This window comes from Tachysurus fulvidraco, chromosome 9 (assembly GCF_022655615.1).
Source record: "Tachysurus fulvidraco isolate hzauxx_2018 chromosome 9, HZAU_PFXX_2.0, whole genome shotgun sequence".
Lineage (NCBI taxonomy): Eukaryota > Metazoa > Chordata > Actinopteri > Siluriformes > Bagridae > Tachysurus > Tachysurus fulvidraco.
In genome coordinates, this window is record NC_062526.1 from 6,220,051 (window position 1) to 6,243,287 (window position 23,237).

At 39.6% G+C, this 23,237-nt stretch overlaps 2 protein-coding genes across 7 annotated transcripts; one reads left to right on the plus strand and one right to left on the minus strand.

Moving 5' to 3' along the window:
- Nucleotides 1-870: 870 nt before the first annotated feature.
- Nucleotides 871-13,493, minus strand: si:dkey-13n15.2 (protein transport protein Sec24C). Of its 6 annotated transcripts, none has more exons than XM_047819078.1 (22): nucleotides 13,022-13,493; nucleotides 12,788-12,853; nucleotides 12,413-12,708; nucleotides 12,250-12,320; nucleotides 11,359-11,427; nucleotides 11,117-11,228; nucleotides 10,800-10,927; nucleotides 10,237-10,372; nucleotides 10,027-10,130; nucleotides 9,191-9,303; nucleotides 8,921-9,100; nucleotides 8,742-8,835; nucleotides 7,942-8,046; nucleotides 7,692-7,859; nucleotides 7,142-7,238; nucleotides 6,710-6,858; nucleotides 6,083-6,221; nucleotides 5,785-5,906; nucleotides 5,383-5,562; nucleotides 3,286-3,483; nucleotides 3,114-3,203; nucleotides 871-1,425 (listed from the first exon to the last, which is right to left on the minus strand). In XM_047819078.1, the coding sequence occupies exons 3-22, from the start codon at nucleotides 12,681-12,683 to the stop codon at nucleotides 1,282-1,284; spliced, it is 2,670 nt and encodes an 889-aa protein (XP_047675034.1). In that variant the 5' UTR covers nucleotides 12,684-12,708; nucleotides 12,788-12,853; nucleotides 13,022-13,493; the 3' UTR covers nucleotides 871-1,281. The 6 variants fall into 6 exon arrangements, with proteins under 6 accessions (XP_047675034.1, XP_027018781.2, XP_027018784.2 ...); XM_027162980.2 differs by having other exon boundaries at nucleotides 12,955-13,493; XM_027162983.2 differs by lacking the exon at nucleotides 12,788-12,853 and having other exon boundaries at nucleotides 12,413-12,725; nucleotides 13,043-13,493.
- A 603-nt stretch (nucleotides 13,494-14,096) lies between these two features.
- Nucleotides 14,097-23,235, plus strand: LOC113653357 (transcription termination factor 1). The gene is made up of 10 exons (XM_027162918.2): nucleotides 14,097-14,228; nucleotides 15,353-16,232; nucleotides 16,315-16,500; nucleotides 19,279-19,357; nucleotides 19,506-19,630; nucleotides 19,737-19,941; nucleotides 20,213-20,299; nucleotides 20,543-20,608; nucleotides 21,674-21,759; nucleotides 22,446-23,235. Exons 2-10 carry the CDS (start codon nucleotides 15,401-15,403, stop codon nucleotides 22,673-22,675), a joined length of 1,896 nt encoding a protein of 631 aa, XP_027018719.2. The 5' UTR covers nucleotides 14,097-14,228; nucleotides 15,353-15,400; the 3' UTR covers nucleotides 22,676-23,235.
- The last annotated feature ends 2 nt before the right edge of the window (nucleotides 23,236-23,237 follow it).

Sequence of the window (23,237 nt, forward strand, 5' to 3'; positions counted from 1 at the left end):
TGCAGTTTTGTCATTTGTTTGTCATCATTTCATTGTTTCATTTAGTACCAGGATATTTTAATATTTTAGGCCAAACCCTGATTTCTGTTGCCCGGAGGTTAATATCTGGCTATAGGTAGCTTTTCGATGTAGATACGTCAACAAATGGACATCATCATAAACTTTTGAAATCTTCACCATCCATAGAGGAGTACCTGAGATTCACCACAGTTGTTTTTGACTTGTTTAGACATACAGAAAGAGGCTTCAGAGGCATCTTTTTTCTGTGTCCCAATAAACCCACGAAACAGCCATCCAGGAGACAATTAATAATTTTATCATTATAATTATTATACTTTCACTGCACTCTGATATATCACCTTCTCTATGTCTGGCTCGATATAGATCATGGTGCTAAAGTTGATCAAATTGCACAGAAATTTTGGCAATTTGAAACCTGAATTACTGTCTGTGAAATAAATTACACAATCATATTGTTGTGTATTCACGCAACATTATTTGAATCTCAGCTTGAATATATGGCTCTTTTTCTGAAGCGTTTATGAAGCACCTTGGGAAATAATCTCATCTGTAGTCATTAGGTCTTCGTTTTGGGCTGCAGTGTCAGTTTGATGAGCAAGAACATCCTTGTTTCTGAAATTCTTCGTTCTATACAAAGTCAACAATCATTCAACTCCAATTATGCTGATTAGGTCGGGCCTGAATCGTGACGCTTGCTTCTGAGACGTGACTGCTCGCGTTACAGAAATAAGACCAGTGTTTTTCCTGCACCGTTTGATTCGTCCGAATTCGTTTTCTTTTTCAGTTTTCGATTGCACATTTAAACACTGTGTCATTTGTCTAAGGACTAAGGGATGATTCAGTAGCAAATTCTCGTCATACACCTCAGTTTATTTGAGCATTTTTGCAATAAATTCATCTGCAGCCAAATCCAAAGTTAAATGTGAAATAAATACATCAAACTCACACACACACACACACAGAAATGTTAAGCGTACACTACCGATAATTTAACCTGAATCTGTGATGTAATGAGAATAAAATATAAATAAATTTGAATATTTTATTGCTTAAAATGTTCACATGCTAGTTGTGATTTGCACAAGTGAAAAAAACTAGGGATTAAGTGTAAAATTGGGTTCGTCTTCAAGCTCGGCTTGAGTCGTGTTCGGTTAGCCATGTCGCTCTCATGAGAGTAAACAAGAAAACTAACAATATAAGACACTCTGTCCCTGATTAAAGATACAATATGTCAAGAAAGGTTAAAAAAAAATGCAGCCGTCATCCCACGACACGGCGTAGAGAATTGACGTGGAGGTGGAACAGGAAGTCGGTGTAGGACGCTCCTCCGTTAGGGCTCTTGTCCTCAACCAGGAGTCGCTGCACGCACTCGTCACAACTGTCGCCTTCCTTCACCACCTTCAGCTGAGCACACGCAGAATGTCCGGTTATTAATACAGTCCCCATGAGCAGCTCACCAAGCCTGTATATTACAGCACTAATGCTGATTTCATAATGGAAACAACTCATTATTTCTCTTTCTCAAAAATTATTTAGGGACCATCAGACAATCACGTTTGCCACTGAGATTTTTTAAAGAGTCGGGTTGGTTCTCTGCCTGGGACTCGAACCTCGTAGCCTAGTGGTTAAGGTGTTGGACTACTGCTCAGAAGGTTGTGAGTACTAATCCCAGGCCCATTAACGCCAATTTTCCACAAGAAAGAACCCGGTGCTGGTTCAGTGTGATGGTTCGAAGTTTGTTCCACTGGCAATTCTTCTAAGAACCGGTTTGCCTTTCCATGGGCTAGAGAGCCATCACAGTGCCAAGTCTTACAGCAACGTTAGCGCAGCAGCGGGAAACACAAACACAACATCAACAATGGCGGATGTTGCTCTACTGTTAATGTTCATGGATTTGTGAACCTACATTGGCATCCAAACACGGCGAATGCTAATTTAAAATGATCTTAAAATGGCACTAACGACATTCTCTTTTGTCTTGTTGGTCACAGTAACCCAGCCCACATGGAAACAACCTATATGTGGATATATGCGCATATATGAAACCTATATGCAGCGTATATGCACATATACGCTGCATATATGCACATATACGCTGCATATATGCACATATATGATAATATATATGCTGCATATATGCGTATATATGCCACATATAGGCAAAATTGAGGTGCATATACGGTTTGTGCATATAGAGGAAATATAAGTCTCCTGTATTGCTTCTTCATATCCACATATAAGCCCTATACATACAAGATATGTCTTCTATATAGCTAATGGCAGGATCTGATCATTTTGTAGCTCATATCTCATTTTGGCAACTGTCACTAGCCCCCAGCCCCTGAAGCAAGCGGTTCGTAAGTCTAGACCAGCAATATTTTTTGTGCTACTTAAGAACCTAAGTAGCTTTGGGTGTCAAAAAAGAAAGAACTGATTATTTGATAAATTAGGCTCTGGCTCTGAAGCAGCACTCAAACTGCCGTGGTGGAAAAGGGGCATAAGATGCCACAGCTGGACCCCTAAGCAAGGTCCTTAACCCTCAATTATTCAGTTGTATAAAATGAGATAATGTAAGGTGTCGTCTGCCAAATAGCATAAAATGCAATGCGTGGATTATTTTTAGTTAATTAACCTGGAATTAACTTTGTGCTCAAAAAAAACTCAAACCTTTTCCTTTACAAAAAATTCAACACCACATGAATATGTATAAAAAACTCAAACTCAACCTCTCATCATCTACAACATACATCTGTTACACTACACTGTAACATGTGATGTACTACACCAACACAAAAAGAAAGTTAAACACCTCTGACTATGCATGTTTAACCTGAAACCTTCCCACTCTGCATCCTTAAAGTCAGTGGCTAAGGGCTCATCATCATATATTTCATATTTTAGCCCAAATCCTGGCTGCCTCAGCTGGGAGCTTTTCAAAGAAACGGGCATAAATGGGATTTTTCCCCCAATTATCTAAACATCTAAAATAACACATGGAAAAGTTGACATTACAGGAAGACAGGAATACTTTTGCTGCTGTTTAAAGTTGCACACATTTGAGTAATGAGTCAGAGCAATAAAAGCAAACACACCTTAAGAGTCACAGCTGCATTGGACTGTAAGGTGATGAGGAGTTTCTGAAGATTGGCAGAAAGAGGAGTCTCCAGTACAGGAGTTTTAATCTGCACAACAAACACATGAAAGTGAACGTGCCGGACACACAAAAACACAACGACACAACTGTCTTGAGCTGTGGGTCTGTACCTCGCCGGATGTCAGTGATGAGAAGGAAGCTGTGTTGAAGAGTTGTGTTAAGGCCTGAGGGGAAACCTGGCTGCCCACCCAGAGGATCAGCGTCAGAGGTGAACAGAGTAAATAGAGACGATCAGACTGAAGGCTGGAGGCAGAGCAGCGTAACGCCGTGTCCATGAAAGGTACAAAGTCTCCTTCAGTGTTCACCAGCTGGAAAACAGCACAGTGCGACGAAATCTCAATGACTTTCTTCATATACAGACGGTTCATTTTATTTATTTTTTTTTACATATCTTCTTTAAGATAAAACTTTTAAATGTTGTGTCACAGCCTCACGAATCAACGTGTATGACAAACAGGAGACAGACATGCTGTCAATTATTCAATCAGAGAATAAATCCATCCATCATATTGTACATCAGTCCCTGTTCATTTTTTTTGTATTATTTATTAATATTATTATTTAATTTTTTTTGCAGTTAGGCTTCTTAGATCTAAGCATCTTGTATACAGAACTACATTCATATGGAGAAATAAAGAAGCTAAAAAAATTACAGGTTTAATTTGTTAAATGTAAAATAAACTGTTGAATAAGCTAATAAATTAATAAATCTCTTATCTCTTTTTCCATTCAAACAGAGCATTGCTGCATCTTGACATTTTTGGAGATATCAATATCAAATTTAGTATAAATGGAATCTAAGCTTTAGTTTGACCGATGGCAAAAAAAAATTAATGGACAGCTTGTATTTATGTGGAACAGTTATTTACTCAGTTAATGCAAAAAAAAAGCTTGCCAAACTTCCCCTGCTCATGCTATTATTGCCCATGATATTTTCCAAGCTGCTGCGTTCCCCTATTAAACGTTCTACGGTCTGTCAGGATCACGTGACGAGAACATCATGGGTAAAAACCAGCATGATTGCAGGTTAAAGGACGAGATATTGTATGTTCCTCTTCTAATCATAGTAATTATACATCACCGTGTTCGGTTTCTGTCACTGCTGACGTTGCTAAATATGCTCCGAATTGCAAACTGTACTGTTTCTATAACAACCAACATGAATGCGTTGCAAATTATAATTTCATCTAATCAGATTTAATCGTACCCTTTGTCTCTGGGTCATATTTTTCGAAGACGTTGACAAGTACGGGAAAACTCAATATGGCTACTATTCATTGATCTTCCATCATCTTCGATCATATGACCGTATTATAAACTCTGAAGCATTATTCCCTCCTCATTTACATGAATGTTTGGAAATATCCAACATTTCTCTGATCGCATCTTCTCAGGATTTCTGGCAATAGTATTTGTACGTGAGCGAGAGGTAGACAAATGCTTCACTTTGCTGCAAACACAACATTCCACAAGCGATATTCATAAACATTAAAAGACTTTTAAAGACATTTTAAAGGTACAAATGCAGCATTATAAATAACTTTAATATATCATTCTTGTAGGGGGGGCACGGTGGCTTAGTGGTTAGCACGTTCGCCTCATACCTCCAGGGTTGGGGGGTCGATTCCCGCCTCCGCTTTGTGTGTGTGGAGTTTGCATGTTCTCCCCGTGCCTCGGGGGTTTCCTCCGGGTACTCCGGTTTCCTCCCCCGGTCCAAAAACATGCATGGTAGGTTGATTGGCATCTCTGGAAAATTGTCCGTAGTGTGTGATTGAATGAGAGTGTGTGCCCTGTGATGGGTTGGCACTTCGTCCAGGGTGTATCCTGCCTTGATGCCCGATGACGCCTGAGATAGGCACAGGCACCCCATGACCCGAGAAGTTCGGATAAGCGGTAGAAAATGAATGAATGAATGAATGAATGAATGAATATCATTCTTGTGTACTGATGATCCCAAAACAAGCTTCAATTTGTGCTTGACGAAAACCATCAGCTGCTCAATCCTTTCATATCAACTCCATCTAATTTTGTTTGACCCCAGTGTGAGAACTCGGTGTAACCTAGCTCTTTTATCAGGATTAGTGAATCAATGCAAATCTCTGAGATCTTAAGCTAAACAGTGTCAAGGGATTTTATTAATCATTATGAGAGAAAAATATCGCTGTGCTGATTATCAACGATGAAACATTTGGTTTCCAAAATCTCACCAGAGGCAGGACGAGTGGGTACAGCTGAGTGACGGTGCTGCGCGTATCCATGGAGACAGTGATGCTGCGCAGCTGAAGGCGCTGATAAACAGAACTGCGCAGACCTGGGAGGAGAACCTCACTCTTCCTCAGACTGTTAATGTAGACGGGGAGAGTCTTTAGAAAATGAGGCATCACCAGCTGAGGGATGAGAAGTAAAAGATACAGTCAGACTAGACACGAGATAAATGTAGTGCTGCTTATGTACCTAGTTGCGTGTACTAATGCAGTCGTACTTGCAAAATGGGCTACTTATATAAATTAAATTTTAATCATCTCTAATCAAAAGAGTCATATTTGAACATCTGACAATGGGCACATCTGTAAATTCTGTGTGTGTGTGTGTGTGTGTGTGAGTCTGACTTGTCCAGGAGAGACAGAAGTAGTGCAGCAGTGTTTCCTGTAGCAAGCTAAAGCTTCAGTGATCTCAGTCTGAAGCTCCTCACGAAGACAATGCAGAGGTGTCTCTATCGCCAAGCAATACACTAATACACACACACACACACACACACACACACACACACACACACACAACCACACACAGAATTCTACTTATTTGTACATTAGCATTAATATCTTCATAATGTTTAATCTCACAAGGTGAATATTTATGTATAAGTTGTATATAACTATTATGTACATATAGCTGTATAGTACATACTCTTTTTGCAGTAGAAAGTGAGCAGAGTCTCAGCCTGGCTGGTCCTGAACGTGTCCATCAGACTCCGAGAGCAGGTCAGAGTGACAGTGTGTACCCGTGTCCTCCTCTCTCCTCTGGATCCACTGTAGGACAGGACGGCCTACAAGGACACACGTATATAAGCTAAAGATATAACCAGATATGAATTCATTATTCCAGACCAGATGCGATCTAAACAGAGAAGAATAGAAATAAAAATACGAAGAGGATTACATTTTAGAAAGACACTTCAGTTGACACTACGGTTAAAAGAGCATCTGGGGTAACTGCCTAGTCCAGGTCACAATGGTTTAATTTAGGCTGCTAGTTTGGTTATATTTAAGAAATAAGTTCTTTATTAAACATCATGTGTAAACACAAAATAAAGCAATAACTACATGAGCAGTGAAACCAGTTATTAACTCTAGTGAAGTAGGTGTATCTTCCAATTTAGGCCACACCCACTTCATTATGCATACTGTATACTAATATGGATATTTGGAGCTTTAAACAGATAAAGACAGTGATACTGTGTTACATCCCTAATACACAGATGATAATACAGGATTCTTTTCCATTCCTCAGCTGTCATGTCTGTCCTGTTCGCACCTGTATGGCCACCCCTCTGGTTTCATCAAGTGATTTGCAGTGAGTGAACTCAAATGCCAGGGCTGTGTGCCAATCAAGCGCTGCCATGACAACACAGTGGGATTCGGGACCGGTGAAGAAAGCGCCATAGCAGCCCGACACTCGTAATTCTACAGAAACAGACACGCAAGTCCCAAACCGTCATCGTTAGCCGATTCACGTCATTAACATTTCACCTCAACACTTCCGACCGATCTTTAATCACATGCCATTATATCTGAAGGGCTGACATTATATCTTTATTATATACATTATACCTGATATATACATTATATCTGAAGGGCTGTCACTGGAATAAAATACAATACAATATACAATTCAATCCAACAATTGTATGCTGTAATTTATAACACATTTTGACATATCTCTTTTAAACACCATTAGTTTTCTTACCTTTGCTAGCATAAACTCGAAGCCGAGCTCTGTAGGCCGTGTCAGTGTACGCACTGCTCCACAGATCTCCATGGAAACGCTCTCTCTCCAGCTCAGACTAGAGACAATCGCAACAAGCATAAACTTACAATAATATCTAAGAAATATTTTACTTCATGTGTGATCACAAAAGAACCCAGTGAACTTATTAAAATAAAACATTCCGGCACAATAAAAATCTCAAACCAAAAAAAATAAATAAATAAAAAATTGCTTGACTCTTACGGGCAAGAAGATATTGATTAATTTCTTTTAATAGCACGGCTTTGACGATAGTGTTGGTTGTAAGGCAAATGACAGGTTTATATTTAGTCACTTGTACAAAAAGTGTTATCGTTTCTATAGTAACAGCTTATTCACAGTGTATAATTGTTAATATGGTGAAACCTCCGTATAGGAAATGTTTATTTATCATTAATGGAAAAAGGCTCCATTGTAAGTGGACTGAGTCAATTGCAATGATCAAGTTTTCTTGCTTGTTGTATATAAAACACCACCCTGTGTGTATTACCTGTAGGCTGTTGTAGCAGATAAGCCTTCCCCCTGTGAGAAAGGGGACATGCCCTGGCCAAAGCGCACCCACGTCCGGCTGTGAGAACACAAAAAGCTGGACGCTGCATCCTTGACTGACACATGCTTTAACCAGGGATGCTGATGACTCTGGTGCCTGGAAGATTGACTGAAAAAAGAGTACAGAGAAATAAAGACAGACACAAGAACAACAAGAAAAACAGATGTTATTGTATTCTTGTTTATTTCACCTTTGGTTTGCTGGAGGAAAAAAATCCCAGGGAGCTCTGCTTCTCTGAGCTCTCAGTAAGAGGTGAGGAGTGAAAGATCAACAGCTTCCCAGGACAATCTGCAGCCTGTTAAAGTAAAAAAAAGATTAAGTCAGACCAATACAGGAGGTGTGGCCTGTGTTCCTGTCAGTGTCAGTACAGGAGGTGTGGCCTGTGTTCCTGTCAGTGTCAGTACAGGAGGTGTGGCCTGTGTTCCTGTCAGTGTCAGTACAGGAGGTGTGGCCTGTGTTCCTGTCAGTGTCAGTACAGGAGGTGTGGCCTGTGTTCCTGTCAGTGTCAGTACAGGAGGTGTGGCCTGTGTTCCTGTCAGTGTCAGTAAAGGAGGTGTGGCCTGTGTTCCTGTCAGTGTCAGTACAGGAGGTGTGGCCTGTGTTCCTGTCAGTGTCAGTACAGGAGGTGTGGCCTGTGTTCCTGTCAGTGTCAGTACAGGAGGTGTGGCCTGTGTTCCTGTCAGTGTCAGTACAGGAGGTGTGGCCTGTGTTCCTGTCAGTGTCAGTACAGGAGGTGTGGCCTGTGTTCCTGTCCGTCTCAGCCTCTGGGTAAATCAATTCCAGTAAAGGAGGCATGGCCTCTGTGCCTCTCTCTCCTAGTACAGAAGGTGGGGCCTCTGACTTTCAGTCCCAGTGAAGGAGGCATGGCTATTGTGCCAATTAGTCCCAGTGAAGTGTGGCTTATGGCCCCATCAGAAGCTCTTTCAGTCCCAGTAAAAGAGGTGTGTCCAATCAGTAAATGTAAACCATTAACAATCAGTCATTTTCTACCTGTAGGATCTTGAGTCCGGCTTGAACAGGAAGATCTTGCAAACTGGAACTGTCCTGCATATCAGCATCAAACAGCGGAATATGCTGTAGAATACTACACATAAAAAATCACATTTAATCCTTTGCACATCCTCAAAAAACATATTTATTTAAACTAACTAACTGATGTGCACTGATACCTCTGTACAGTGTGTCTGCAGTCTTTGAGTGGTACCAGAAGCCCCTCCCATACAGGAAGTTCCAGGTCATCTGTGTCCGTCAGGACCATCATGTGAGGGCGGGACAACGTCGTACTGAGATCATAGAGATGGATCCTGCTGTCATAAGTAATCAACCCAACTCGCAGATTTGACTCACTCCTGAAAGAAGATCATGAGAGTCACAAAGCGCAGCAGGTCACAGTGAGTACGTTGTTAGGGTGAGCATTGGAGTGAGGATGTCATTCATACCCATCTAAAGACTGTAGCAAGGAACAAAGTTGCTGACAGATGAAGTCCAGTTGTCCTGATCTTATTGCGACAGCAGTGACATCAATTGCCAGGAGCAACACAGCAGGCTCGCCCTTCACACAAAAGACACAAAAATAACATGATAAGCAATATTAAATACATACACACAAGTAAATCAATAAAAACATACATAAATCAGTAAAAATTATGACTAACACTAGGGCTTCCATGACTTTTAGTACTTGAATAATATTCAATTATTGGTATTCATGGAATAATAAACACATTTGAATTACTTAAAATCCCAAATTATCCTTTTAGGTCCCCAAAATAAATATACATTTACTATATTCTTTGTCTAATTCTTTGTTGCCAGACGTCTACATAAATACACATAAATACACAGTTTTATATTATGTACCTATTTTCTAATTAAATAAAAAATGTATATTACATGGATGCTCTTAATTTTCATCAGTCACCTATTAAAGTTCTGCTTTTTGGTGGCGGAATCTCAAATGTATTCTGTGGACATACAATACACTGCAGTACAATAGCATTAAGCTTGTCTTATTTTGTAGATATAGCAATGTGGAACATTGTGAATAAAGTTGGGGAAAAAAGTATTTTTATTAGTCATGTAGGTATATTACAGGTTATTTAATAAAAAGTAATTCAGAAAAATAAATTACATTATTTTGATCCTTTAGCAACGTAGAATTTACATACATTAACGTTTCTTTTGAGTAAACACAAATTTGAATTTCATTTTGAAGAAACCTCACAGCCTTATAGACAAGTATAATAAAGTGTTGACAATATGTTAATAATTTTACCTTTTGTGTTTCCAGGATCTCATATGAACCCAGACTGAGCTCTGGCCTCTTCTCCCGGTCAACTCGTTGCCCTTTGTTTGTAGGCTGATATGATTGCCATGGTACTGACATAGCAAGAGAGAGAGAAAACAGTGTCAATACATTTCAGCCGTGTAAGAAAGTAATCACAAGATAAATGAGAAAAAATATGTACGTCTGATTTATTCTGACCTTCTGTGAGCTTGCCACAGAAAGGACAGTAGAAGCGTTGCCCACAATCCTGCCAGCTCATAGCAGGACTCATGTAAGCCCCACACACACCACAGCCCTTAACACATTCCCCTGTGTTACACACTGGCATTGGTCTCTGCACAAGAAAACAACACACACCCACACAAGAAGCAGGGCAAATTTCACATTTCTGGAAGCAATATACAGTTAGGATAATAATAAGAAGAAGAAATCGATCAGAAAGGTCACAGAAAAATGGCCAGACGTTTTCGAGCTGCCAAGGATATAGTAACTCATATAATCACTCTTAACAACTGTTGTGAGCAGAAAAGCATCATAAAACATCAAAATTTAAGGCGGATGGACTACAAGAACAAAAAAGCAACCAGTTTTTACTCTTGTCAGCCAAGAACAGGAATCTGAGGCTATCATGGGAACACACTCACCCAAACTGGACAAAATAATCACGTGTTTTTATTCCCATCTTTAACTAATTGACTGATTGGTTAACTTCATAAATGAGTAGGTGTATATCTATACCCTAAATGTGCACACATACACACCTCTTCATTCTCAGGTCTGGCTAGGGGGCAAATAATTGCCCCCAGTGGCAGGTGGCTCTGCTGTGCAGACTGAGCCTCAACAGGAAAGCTGTAGGACGTGCAGCGTATAAATCGAGCAGTTGCGTTACCTACATACATGGAAGAGATTTGAAAATCAGCCAAAAACTCATTCCATATATGTGTTAAATTACAGTATGCCACTGTGACATCACATAATTATGCATATTAATGTTTTCTGTCAAATGGTCTCATATTTGATCCACATACATGTTTATTTATTCTTGAGTTTAGGATTGATGTGTGGATGCGTGTAGTACCTCTGTCCTCCAGAGTGCAGGACGTGCTGGAGAGAGGGGGGACAGAGGACTGGGGCTCAGATGCAAATATTTTCCCTTCCCACTGAGCCCTGTCCTCACTCATAACCTGCACCTACAGTGAAAAAGGTGAACCAAAGCAGTGTTAATAATTCAATCTAGCGATGCAATCATTACAGCTCAATGGATTTTAGCTCAACATTATTAACCAGATGAAATTGGAAAATTCATTACTAGGCACTTACAACACTGGGTAGTAGCTGAGGGTCCAAACCATAGCGGGACTCTGATTTAGGGCTGGATATAGGACTGGTCTGAGTGAATGAAACAGAGATCACTATTATAGTTAAACTGTATATGTATGTAGCAGTAAAATAATACAGCTATTCTTCCATATTTTTATACCGCTACAGTCATATATCAGAAAAAGTCAAAGGAACCCTGGAGCCGAGAACAGTCAACCTAGAGGAAAGGTGAGGGACTCCATGAATTGGGTGCCACTCATTTTGGTAAAATAATATACATTAAGGATCCACTTGAGGATCCTCATAGCTATAAGATCTTGGTTTGATATTAAACTCAGGGTGCCATTTGCATGTTCTCCCTGTGTCCAAGTGGGTCTTCTGGTTTCATCTGACCTCCCAAAATCACCCTGTAACACTCAATGCAAGTTGGAATTAGAGCCTGGATGGGAATGCAATACATCACATAATACAACATTCACCCATCCACCAATTTCCTGAGCTAATCCTACACAGAATCAGGAGAAACCTGAAGCTAATCCGAGTGGAAGGCAGGGGACACCCTGGACAGAACACAAGCTCAATACAGGGAACAATTACACACACTCACCCAACTATCCACACACTATGGACAATTTAGTGATGCTAAGCAGCACACAATACATGTTGGTACATTTGGACTGAGGGAGAACACCGCGGACTCCACATACCCCCACAAAACTCCGACCCAGGAGGTACATGAAAAATGAATATTGTTTTAGCTGTTTAATATAAGTCTGTTGAATTTTGATTATTTCTTGCCTTATGATCCCAATGAGGATAAAACATTCTTGCATATATATATGTATAGGATCAATGTAACAGTAACAACTAATTGATATACTTGGCTCTCACCAGTTGTGAGTTGAATCCCTGTAGTGATGTCTGTGCTGGGCTGATGGCATCAGGGACAGGTTTATACACACCTGTATCCAGAGCAGTGCATACTTTTAAAAAACGATAAAACACCAGGCAATGATAAAAAGGCCAACTGTATGATAGGAAAAGTGGCACGCACCATTACAGTTTGGTTGTAGGGGGGACCAGTATTCCGTCACTGGCTGTGAATAATCCGAGGTCAACCTACTGCCCGGCACTGTTGTAGGACCCATAGCAGCCGGTCCGTTCTGAGGCACACAGGACGGGTGTAGGTGATAACCAAATGGAGGTGGAAGAGCAGGAAATGCAGTAGGAGAGCAAGCAGGAGACGTGATTCCACCCCAACCGTTCCATCCCTCCCATGTCTGCTGCTGGTGCCCATAACCAGGGTCAGAAGCAGGGATCTCCATCCTCTTCAGACCAGATTATATTGTCCTTACAACATGAACATTCTGAATGAGAAAAAAATAAGTTCTGCAAAATGAAACCACTAACTTGATTAGTACAATTTTACCTGCAGGTTAGTGATGTGCTGATGGTCTGATCTCAGAGTATTGCCGATGGTCCAGGATCATGGAGGCTGATCATGTAACCAAACCATGCAATTTAATCTAGTACTGATGCGTTACAAATACATGTATAAAAATAAATAATGTTGTACATGACATATTATAGAGTCACCTGGTTGGATGTTGTGCCATCAGCAATGAATTGTGCTCTTATGTTTAGATAAAAAAAAAAATCAAACCCTTGTTCTGTATTTCCACACCTCCTGGTCGCAGTGTATTGGCTGGAATCATTCAGTAGATGGTGTGGAATCTGAATGAACGTCCATTTTCCGGTTCATTTTCAGCTTTTCAGCTCGCATACAGAATAATGTAATGGTGAATCATCCGGGAATCGAACTGTGAATCAATCAGGAGTCGATTCTTTCGAACAACTGAACATCAGCTTTTTTTTATTTTCTTTATATTTCTACCGCAGCATTCGTGAGAACATTGAAGCAATACGAGAATAAAATACTCGAAGTTTTGAAACTGCGGCTTTTCTATTAGAAATTATGAATTTTAATGACAGATTAAATAGGTATTGAACAGATATTTCAATATACATTTAAAGAGCAAATGCAGCAAAAATTTGTAGGAATTCTGAATAATGGCAAATAACGATTAAGGATTTTTTAAAATAAAGAACAAGGATTCACAGGAAAGCGATTCCTGAGTACTTGCGCATGACAGTGAATCATAAGAATCAAAGTTTGGTAATTCGATTCATTTTAAGCACCGTTTAATGAATCGATTCTATTCAGAAACGTATGTCGTCATCACGCACGTTGCGTTCAGATACGTCAAACAAAAGCAATTATTAAAAGGGATTCACCCAAGATATTAATATTTTAATTAAAGTATAATAATAATAATAATAATAATAATAATAATAATAATAATAATAATAATAATAATAATAATAATTGCGACCTTATTTGTTTAAAGTTCAATCTGTTGAAGCTTTTATAAGAAATTTTATAACTGTTAATAATGAGTTGTCCCTATGGGGCTCATGGACATTAATAGATTAATGACCATAAAAATGACCAACAATCCTCTAGATTATCATCATTATGTCAGAATTGTTATCAAAATAATATTATGTTTAAATAGTTTTTGGGGAAAAAGAGAAATACTATTCTATTATATTTCTATGTTTTTTCTGTTTTTATGTATAGAAATAAAATATTTAATGTATTTAAGTTTTATTGTTTTATTGTTATTTTCATAAAAACCAGCAGAATCAATAACACTAAGACGCTGCTATACTCAGGATAAACACTAGATGTCACTATTATTAATACAGCGTACCGCCGATGTCATGACTTCCGCAGTAGAATAAGAGCGGCGTGTCCTCGTGTTGAATTGGAATAAAAACATCGCGGAAGTTTATTATTGAACTTGAAGGTAAATTTTTTTTTTGTGTGTGTGTGTGTGTGTGTGTGTGTGTGTGTGTGTGTGTGTGTGTGTGTGTACTTAATGTTTGCGGTGAGATTTTAATCTACATACGTAGTTCGTATGTAGCTGCATGTGGAAAGTCAACAGCATTGTGAATGTCCTCACACACACACACACACACACACACACAAAACACACAGGCACAACACACAAATACATAAACCTCACACTCACACTCACACACACAGGAACAACAAACACACACACACACCTACACCTCACACACAACACACATGCACCTCACACACACAAACCTACACCTCACACACACACACAGGCACACAAACAGACACACACACACCTACACCTCACACACAACACACATGCACCTCACACACACAAACCTACACCTCACACACAACACACATGCACCTCACACAGGCACACACACACCTACACCTCACACACAACACACATGCACCTCACACACACACACAGGCACACAAACAGACACACACACACCTACACCTCACACACAGACAGGCACAACACACACACACCTACACCTCACACACAGGCACAACACAGACATACATACACCTCGCATACACACCTCACACACACACAGGCATAACACACGCATTCAGAGGCACAGCACACATACATCTCACACAACACAACGTAAAGTCCTGTTATCACCGGACGAGTTGTAGTGAATAAAGTTAACACCTTTTTTGTATTAATAAATTACACATTCTAGTTTTTATTTGTTGTTTTTTTTTATTCTCTTGAAGTAATAAAGAAGAAAAAACGTAAACTTGTATTACCAAGACACTGTTGGAACTAGTGACCGCTTGCATAAATGTTAAACATTTCCTCATAGACAAATTTACAGTATTGATAATTGTGGTGTTTGTTTTTTTTCTCATTGTAAAGTAATAACATGGTTATTAAGTCCCTGTGTAAGTTATTACTACAGAAATGATAACATTTAGAATGAGTGCAAAACTGTGGTTTGAACTATTACTGAAGGCAGAGACACACATTCAAGACTAGTCAGATGAGAGAATTAAATATTCTTTTTGTGTGTGAATCATGTTACTTTATTATATTTTGGTTTTATTTTCTTTTAGTATGAAGATGCTGAAGCATGAATAAAGAGTCCAGTTAAACGCAAGAAGATGGGCAAAAATACGGAAAAGAAGAAGCGTAAAAGTGGCGTTTATTTAGAAACTGTGCCTGCCTGTGTTCTTACCTATGAAGATCTTCAAAAAGTTCCACTGCAAATAACTACAGACAGCGAAAATCCCATAACGGACATTACAATGAGCCTGGAAAGTTCCTCAGAAACGCCTAAAAAAAAGAAGCATAAGAGAAAACGTTTGTCGGAGCAACAAGCTGAGAATAATTGTTCCACAGAGCAGCATAGTGAGGGTCACCTGGACGACAGAAAGAAGAAAAAAAAGAAGAAGAGATTAAAGAACGAGGATGTAAGTTATGCTGAAGACACCAACAATGAGGATGCAGAGCTCTCTAGAAGTACAGAAGAGCCCCAGAGAAAAAAGAAAAAGAGAGAAAAGACAAAGGAAGAGAACAAAGCTCAAGAGTCAGAGACACCAAGCAAGGAAACAAGTGAAGAAGTGCCGATAATGAAGAAGAAGAAGAAGAAGAAAAAGAAGGAGAAAGCATTAAAGGAGAATATAGCAGAACAGGAAGAAAGTTTAACAGTGATGTCAGAGACACAAAGCAATGACGATCTGAAAAAGAAGAAAAATAAATCCGTAGTGAAAAAGCATAAGAAGGCGCAGTCCGTGTCCACGAGAGAAAAGACTCAGACTAGTCAAGACGAAGAAGTGGACACAGGAATCCGAACAGAAGCGTGCACAGAGATCGATGCAAAACTTTTGAAGGAGCTGAAAGAATTTATTCCTGATATCGAGTCAAAGGAGCCGGTGAGCATCAACAAGATGATAAAATACGACTTGCCAAGATTTAAAGAATTCAAAAAACATGGTAAGTGTAACAGGTTGGTGGGTTGATGTCAAAATGTTTGGACATTTTAATAAGGGGGCTTTTATTTTTTCTTTGTCACTAGGTATCTCTTTGAGTCGCGGCCGGTTTACTGCACAAGAAAACGAGAAGCTGAGGCAGAATGTCAGAGAGTTCATGACTCTCACTGCAATAGACAGTGCCACCAAACTGTTTTTCACACATCGCTTTGAACAGGAACAGGAAAAAATAAAGAAGCTCAAAGGCCTGCACAAATTCTTTGAAAGGATAGGTGAGTGAGTGAGTCAGTGAATGAGTGAGTGAGTCAGTGAATGAGTGAGTGAGTCAGTGAATGAGTGAGTGAGTCAGTGAATGAGTGAGTGAGTCAGTGAATGAGTGAGTCAGTGAATGAGTGAGTCAGTGAATGAGTGAGTCAGTGAATGAGTGAGTCAGTGAATGAGTGAGTCAGTGAATGAGTGAGTCAGTGAATGAGTGAGTCAGTGAATGAGTGAGTCAGTGAATGAGTGAGTCAGTGAATGAGTGAGTCAGTGAGTGAGTGAATGAGTCAGTGAGTGAGTGAATGAGTCAGTGAGTGAGTGAATGAGTCAGTGAGTGAGTGAGTGAGTCAGTGAGTGAGTGAGTGAGTCAGTGAGTGAGTCAGTGAGTGAGTGAGTCAGTGAGTCAGTGAATGAGTGAGTGAGTGAGTCAGTGAATGAGTGAGTGAGTGAGTCAGTGAATGAGTGAGTGAGTCAGTGAATGAGTGAGTGAGTCAGTGAATGAGTGAGTGAGTCAGTGAATGAGTGAGTGAGTCAGTGAATGAGTGAGTGAGTCAGTGAATGAGTGAGTGAGTCAGTGAATGAGTGAGTGAGTGAGTCAGTGAATGAGTGAGTGAGTGAGTCAGTGAATGAGTGAGTGAGTGAGTCAGTGAATGAGTGAGTGAGTCAGTGAATGAGTGAGTCAGTGAGTGAGTGAGTGAGTGAGTCAGTGAATGAGTGAGTGAGTGAGTCAGTGAGTGAGTGAGTGAGTCAGTGAGTGAGTGAGTCAGTGAGTGAGTGAGTCAGTGAATGAGTGAGTCAGTGAATGAGTGAGTCAGTGAGTGAGTCAGTGAGTGAGTGAGTGAGTCAGTGAGTGAGTGAGTGAGTCAGTGAGTGAGTGAGTCAGTGAATGAGTGAGTGAGTCAGTGAATGAGTGAGTGAGTCAGTGAGTGAGTGAGTGAGTCAGTGAATGAGTGAGTGAGTCAGTGAATGAGTGAGTGAGTCAATGAGTCAGTGAGTGTGTGAGTCAGTGAGTGTGTGAGTGAGTGAGACAGTGAGTGAGTCAATGAGTCAGTGAGTGTGTGAGTGAGTGAGTCAGTGAGTGTGTGAGTGAGTGAGACAGTGAGTGAGTGAGTCAATAAGTGAGTGAGTGAGTGAATCAATAAGTGAGTGAGTGAGTGAGTCAATAAGTGAGTGAGTGAGTGAGTCAATAAGTGAGTGAGTGAGTGAGTCAATGAGTGAGTGAGTGAGTCAATGAGTGAGTGAGTGAGTCAATGAGTGAGTGAGTCAATGAGTGAGTGAGTCAATGAGTGAGTGAGTGAGTCAATGAGTGAGTGAGTGAGTCAATGAGTGAGTCAATAAGTGAGTGAGTCAATGAGTGAGTGAGTGAGTCAATAAGTGAGTGAGTCAGTGAGTGAGTCAGTGAGTGAGTCAATAAGTGAGTGAGACAGTGAGTGAGTGAGTCAATAAGTGAGTGAGACAGTGAGTGAGTGAGTCAATAAGTGAGTGAGACAGTGAGACAGTGAGTCAATAAGTGAGTGAGACAGTGAGTCAATAAGTGAGTGAGACAGTGAGTCAATAAGTGAGTGAGTGAGTCAATAAGTGAGTGAGACAGTGAGTGAGTGAGTCAATAAGTGAGTGAGACAGTGAGTGAGTGAGTCAATAAGTGAGTGAGTGAGACAGTGAGTGAGTGAGTCAATAAGTGAGTGAGTGAGACAGTGAGTGAGTGAGTCAATAAGTGAGTGAGACAGTGAGTCAATAAGTGAGTGAGACAGTGAGACAGTGAGTCAATAAGTGAGTGAGACAGTGAGTCAATAAGTGAGTGAGACAGTGAGTCAATAAGTGAGTGAGTGAGTCAATAAGTGAGTGAGACAGTGAGTGAGTGAGTCAATAAGTGAGTGAGACAGTGAGTGAGTGAGTCAATAAGTGAGTGAGTGAGACAGTGAGTGAGTGAGTCAATAAGTGAGTGAGTGAGACAGTGAGTGAGTGAGTCAATAAGTGAGTGAGACAGTGAGTGAGTGAGTCAATAAGTGAGTGAGTGAGACAGTGAGTGAGTCAATAAGTGAGTGAGTGAGACAGTGAGTGAGTGAGTCAATAAGTGAGTGAGTGAGTGAGACAGTGAGTGAGTGAGTCAATAAGTGAGTGAGACAGTGAGTGAGTGAGTCAATAAGTGAGTGAGACAGTGAGTGAGTGAGTCAATAAGTGAGTGAGACAGTGAGTGAGTGAGTCAATAAGTGAGTGAGACAGTGAGTGAGTGAGTCAATAAGTGAGTGAGACAGTGAGTCAATAAGTGAGTGAGTGAGTGAGTCAATAAGTGAGTGAGTGAGTGAGACAGTGAGTGAGTGAGTCAATAAGTGAGTGAGACAGTGAGTGAGTGAGTCAATAAGTGAGTGAGTGAGACAGTGAGTGAGTGAGTCAATAAGTGAGTGAGTGAGACAGTGAGTGAGTGAGTCAATAAGTGAGTGAGACAGTGAGTGAGTGAGTCAATAAGTGAGTGAGTGAGACAGTGAGTAAGTCAATAAGTGAGTGAGTGAGTCAATAAGTGAGTGAGACAGTGAGTGAGTCAATAAGTGAGTGAGTGAGACAGTGAGTGAGTGAGTCAATAAGTGAGTGAGTGAGACAGTGAGTGAGTGAGTCAATAAGTGAGTGAGACAGTGAGTGAGTCAATAAGTGAGTGAGTGAGACAGTGAGTGAGTGAGTCAATAAGTGAGTGAGACAGTGAGTGAGTGAGTTTTGTTGCTGTTACTTTAAAAGGCAAATTTAAATAGTTTGTATGTACTATTAAATTTGAATTTGTCCAATCTATTTTCTCCCAGCGGAAGGCATTCCCAGATCCTGCTATTACGTTTATGCTCGAGGAAGGAGAATGTTTGATGAGCAAAACTACCAGGGAGAGTAAGAACCGTTTCATCATGTGTCTGAGAATCTGCCCATTAGAAGTGATTAAATGTTGTGTGTTTATGTATATTGTGTGTGTGTGTGTGTGTGTGTGTGTGTGTGTGTGTGTGTGTGTGTGTGTGTGTGTGTGTGTGTGTGTGTGAAGGTTTACAAAGGCAGAACTTCACACGTTGCACAAGTTGCACACTTTACACGGGAATAATTGGAAGAAGATTTCCGAGTTGACCGGTCGAAGTGCCTTCTCTCTCCAGAAACGTTACACACAGCTCGGTAAATTAAATGAAAAGAAAAGATAACTTGTAACAAAACTCGATAACACGATGACATTTGCACATAATTGCAATGTTGCTTCTGTGCCTGTTCTGTTGTTCTCCAGCTAATAAGGAAGGCCCCTGGTCCAACAAGGAGGTACAGAGACTCTTGCGTGCTGTGCGTGATTACATAGTGAGTCAGATCCCAGGCACAGCCAACAGTAACAGGAACATAAGAGTGATGAAGGAAACCTTGTATAAAAGGCTCCCGTTACAGAAGATCGCCAAGAGGGTGAAAACTCGCTCGTGGTCTCAGTGCAGGGAGAAATGGTGAGAAATCATGATTGCATTTGTTGATTCCTGGAGATTTTTTTATTATTTGTTTCTTTGTGTAAAATGATTTCACCACAAATATAACGCAGTAATGCATGTGGAAAATAACAGGGTTTTGTCTTTTATTGCTTTGAAAATGACTGGAAGCCCCGCCCCCTTCCCTAATATTGTAGTAAACTCGAGAATACTTTGTGTTATTGGACTAAGATTAGAGTAAGAATGTTATCTATCTATCTTTATTAATTTTTAATTTTTTTTTTTTTTTTAGGATGGGAATATTAGCAGTGAAAATGTCTTACGGAGCGGTGGCCACAGAGAAGAAATCTCTTGATGTCCAAGTTAAACTGATAAAAAGGTACATAGTAGGCCTACTGACTATATCACTCCCCTTTGGGCTTCATTTACACCGTCACGCACTGCTGCGTCACCGTCACTCACTGCTGCGTCACCGTCACTCACTGCTGCGTCACCGTCACTCTCTGTACACTGTACTGACAATAACACAGATGTAATGTACGTTAGTGCAAACTGTTGGTCCAGAGCCATTTCTGCTCCTAATAATGTGTGTGTTTATAAATGTCCAATGTCTTCTCCACAGGATGTATGAAATGGATGTAGATGATGCTGCAGATGTCAACTGGGAGGACCTGACAGCAGTGATTGGGTAAAGCTCATAGAGAATATATATATTATAGAATTTGAATTATTTATCTCAGATGTCTACATGTGGTAGCAACATTTATAATGTTTTGTGTGTGGGGGGGGGGGGGAGGATTAATATAATAAAATAATAGGTTTGGAAAGCTATTACACCTGATAGCTATGGCTCAGAAAATAAAACCATTTCAGTTCACATATATAGAGATATAGAATGTATAAGTTTTATATAGAATTTAATTTTAGTTCTTGCATTTCTTGCCCCAACAGAACTGTTCAAATAATGTAAAAAAAATATCCTATATGTCCTGTTTTATTGCTAACATTTATGGTTAATACATTTAAAACAGTAGGTTTAGAAAGATTAGATTGGATTAGATTAGATTAGACTCAGTGGTTGTGTGTGCGTGTGTGTGTGTGTGTGTGTGTGTGTCTGTGTTGGTATAAGGACGTACCCACACACACGTGGCCTTTACCTACTGTAGGTATTATGTTGTACAAAGCACCGAAATTGCATGGATCATTGATGCAATAAAGAAATTTGGTTTCATTTAGGAATTTGAGGTGAAGAATATATGCTTGTGGAAAAATATCATTAGTATAAACAGATGGATTACCTTTAAACAACAAAAACAGTCCATTTGAATAATTTTACATTGTAAATAATAAATATAAAATGAAGTATACGCAAACAAAACAAATTCTGGATTACAGTTTTTGGTTCCATGTTTTTTCTAAATATGTTTTTTGTTACGTAAATATTGGTCCTATCTTGTAGATCATTGTAAAAACCATCTTTTGTCATCTGACTGGCCTTCCTAAAATTGTATCTTGTAGATAAATCAATTACATTTAGTTATTTTCACTCATGAAAATAGCTTTTTTTTTGCACCTAGCTGTAACTCTGTAGCTGTATCTGCCTAGATGTCTGATACCTACAGGGATTTAGGACGTACCTCATGACTGTTTATCATCCAGTTTGTTTAGAGGTTTTATATTAAGTTCTTAAAAGATCTTAAGTCCTAAACGGTGCTCGTTCACCTCCTGTTATGCTGGTTTTCTTTCTCAACAGGGACGTACCTCCTGCATACGTGCAACGAAAATGGCACAAACTAAAAGTGTGCCATGTCCCTGATTGGCAAAGAAAGTGTTTTGCAGGTAAGATTTTTGTTTAGTTCTCATTTAAATACACTAGGATTGGATCATTTCATAAGATCCCCACTTTGTCCTCCAGCACAAATGGATATTTATTCATTCATTCATTCATTTTCTACCGCTTATCCAAACTTCTCGGGTCACGGGAAGCCTGTGCCTATCTCAGGCGTCATCGGGTATCAAGGCACCCTGGACGGAGTGCCAACCCATCGCAGGGCACACACACACACACTCATTCACTCACACAATCACACACTACAGACAATCAACCTACCATGCATGTCTTTGGACCAGGGGAGGAAACCGGAGTACCCGGAGGAAACCCCCGAGGCACGGGGAGAACATGCAAACTCCACACACACAAGGCGGAGGCGGGAATCGAACCCCCAACCCCGGAGGTGTGAGGCGAACATGCTAATCACTAAGCCACCAATGCCCCCCTTTTTTATATATATATTTTTATTTTATTATCTTATTTTACTTATTTTTTCATATTTCGTTAAGATTATAAGATGGGATAGGATGGCTAACCATAACCCCTAAGAACGTATGTTTATAGAGGTTTTATTTGTTTTATTTTTTTAAATAAATCAGTGTTTTACTTTTTGCACTGGACAGAGCACAAACGTCTATAGTGAAAAGACATCATGTTGACTCTCTTACACTTCGATATTGAAATTTTTCCCCAGATATCATTGACTATCTGTACGAGAAGGTTTTACCAAACCTCGAGAAGAAGCTTCTGGCCCACAAGGACTTGGAAGAGACACAGCATACAGAAAATAATGACGAGTGCTATCTTCTCTCAGACATCTTTCAAGACATTAATGAGGATGAAGATGTGGATGACGATGATGAGGAGGAGGAGGCAGAGAAGGATGTCGACAATGACAACAACAAAGGCAACAAGGAAAAATAATCTAAGTAAAGGACTTGTGTATAAAATATTTTTTAAGACTAAAAAGCTGTGTGACAGCATTGTACAGGAACAAAGAGCTCAGCTGTTTTTTGGGGTTTTTTCTACTGAATAAGACGCTTCTACAGTTCTACATTGATGTGTTTACTGTTCAGGTTTGAATGCATTTGTTTATTTGAGATGTAACTAGACTTTTTAGGTATCTGATTTTTTTTAAAGGTTACTTTAAATGGGGAATTTGCATGTACCAAAAGTAATAATGTTTTTGCAGCTCATTCATTTGGAAAAAAAAACATCATCCCAACATGACAATAATTCACAATATTTAATATGTTTACTCCAGATTACAAACATTGTATGATTTGTTGGTTATTATTTTCTTGTGGGTTTTTTTTTTAAGTTTTATTAATATTAATTTTAGTGTTGATTGATTGTAAAATTGAACCATAAAAAAAATTGTAATTTACTTTGTAATTTTTAAATCGAAGTATGCAGCAAGTTACCATGCTGTTTGATATTTTTATGAACTGTGGATTAATAATAAAAAAAATTTATAATTTGAATC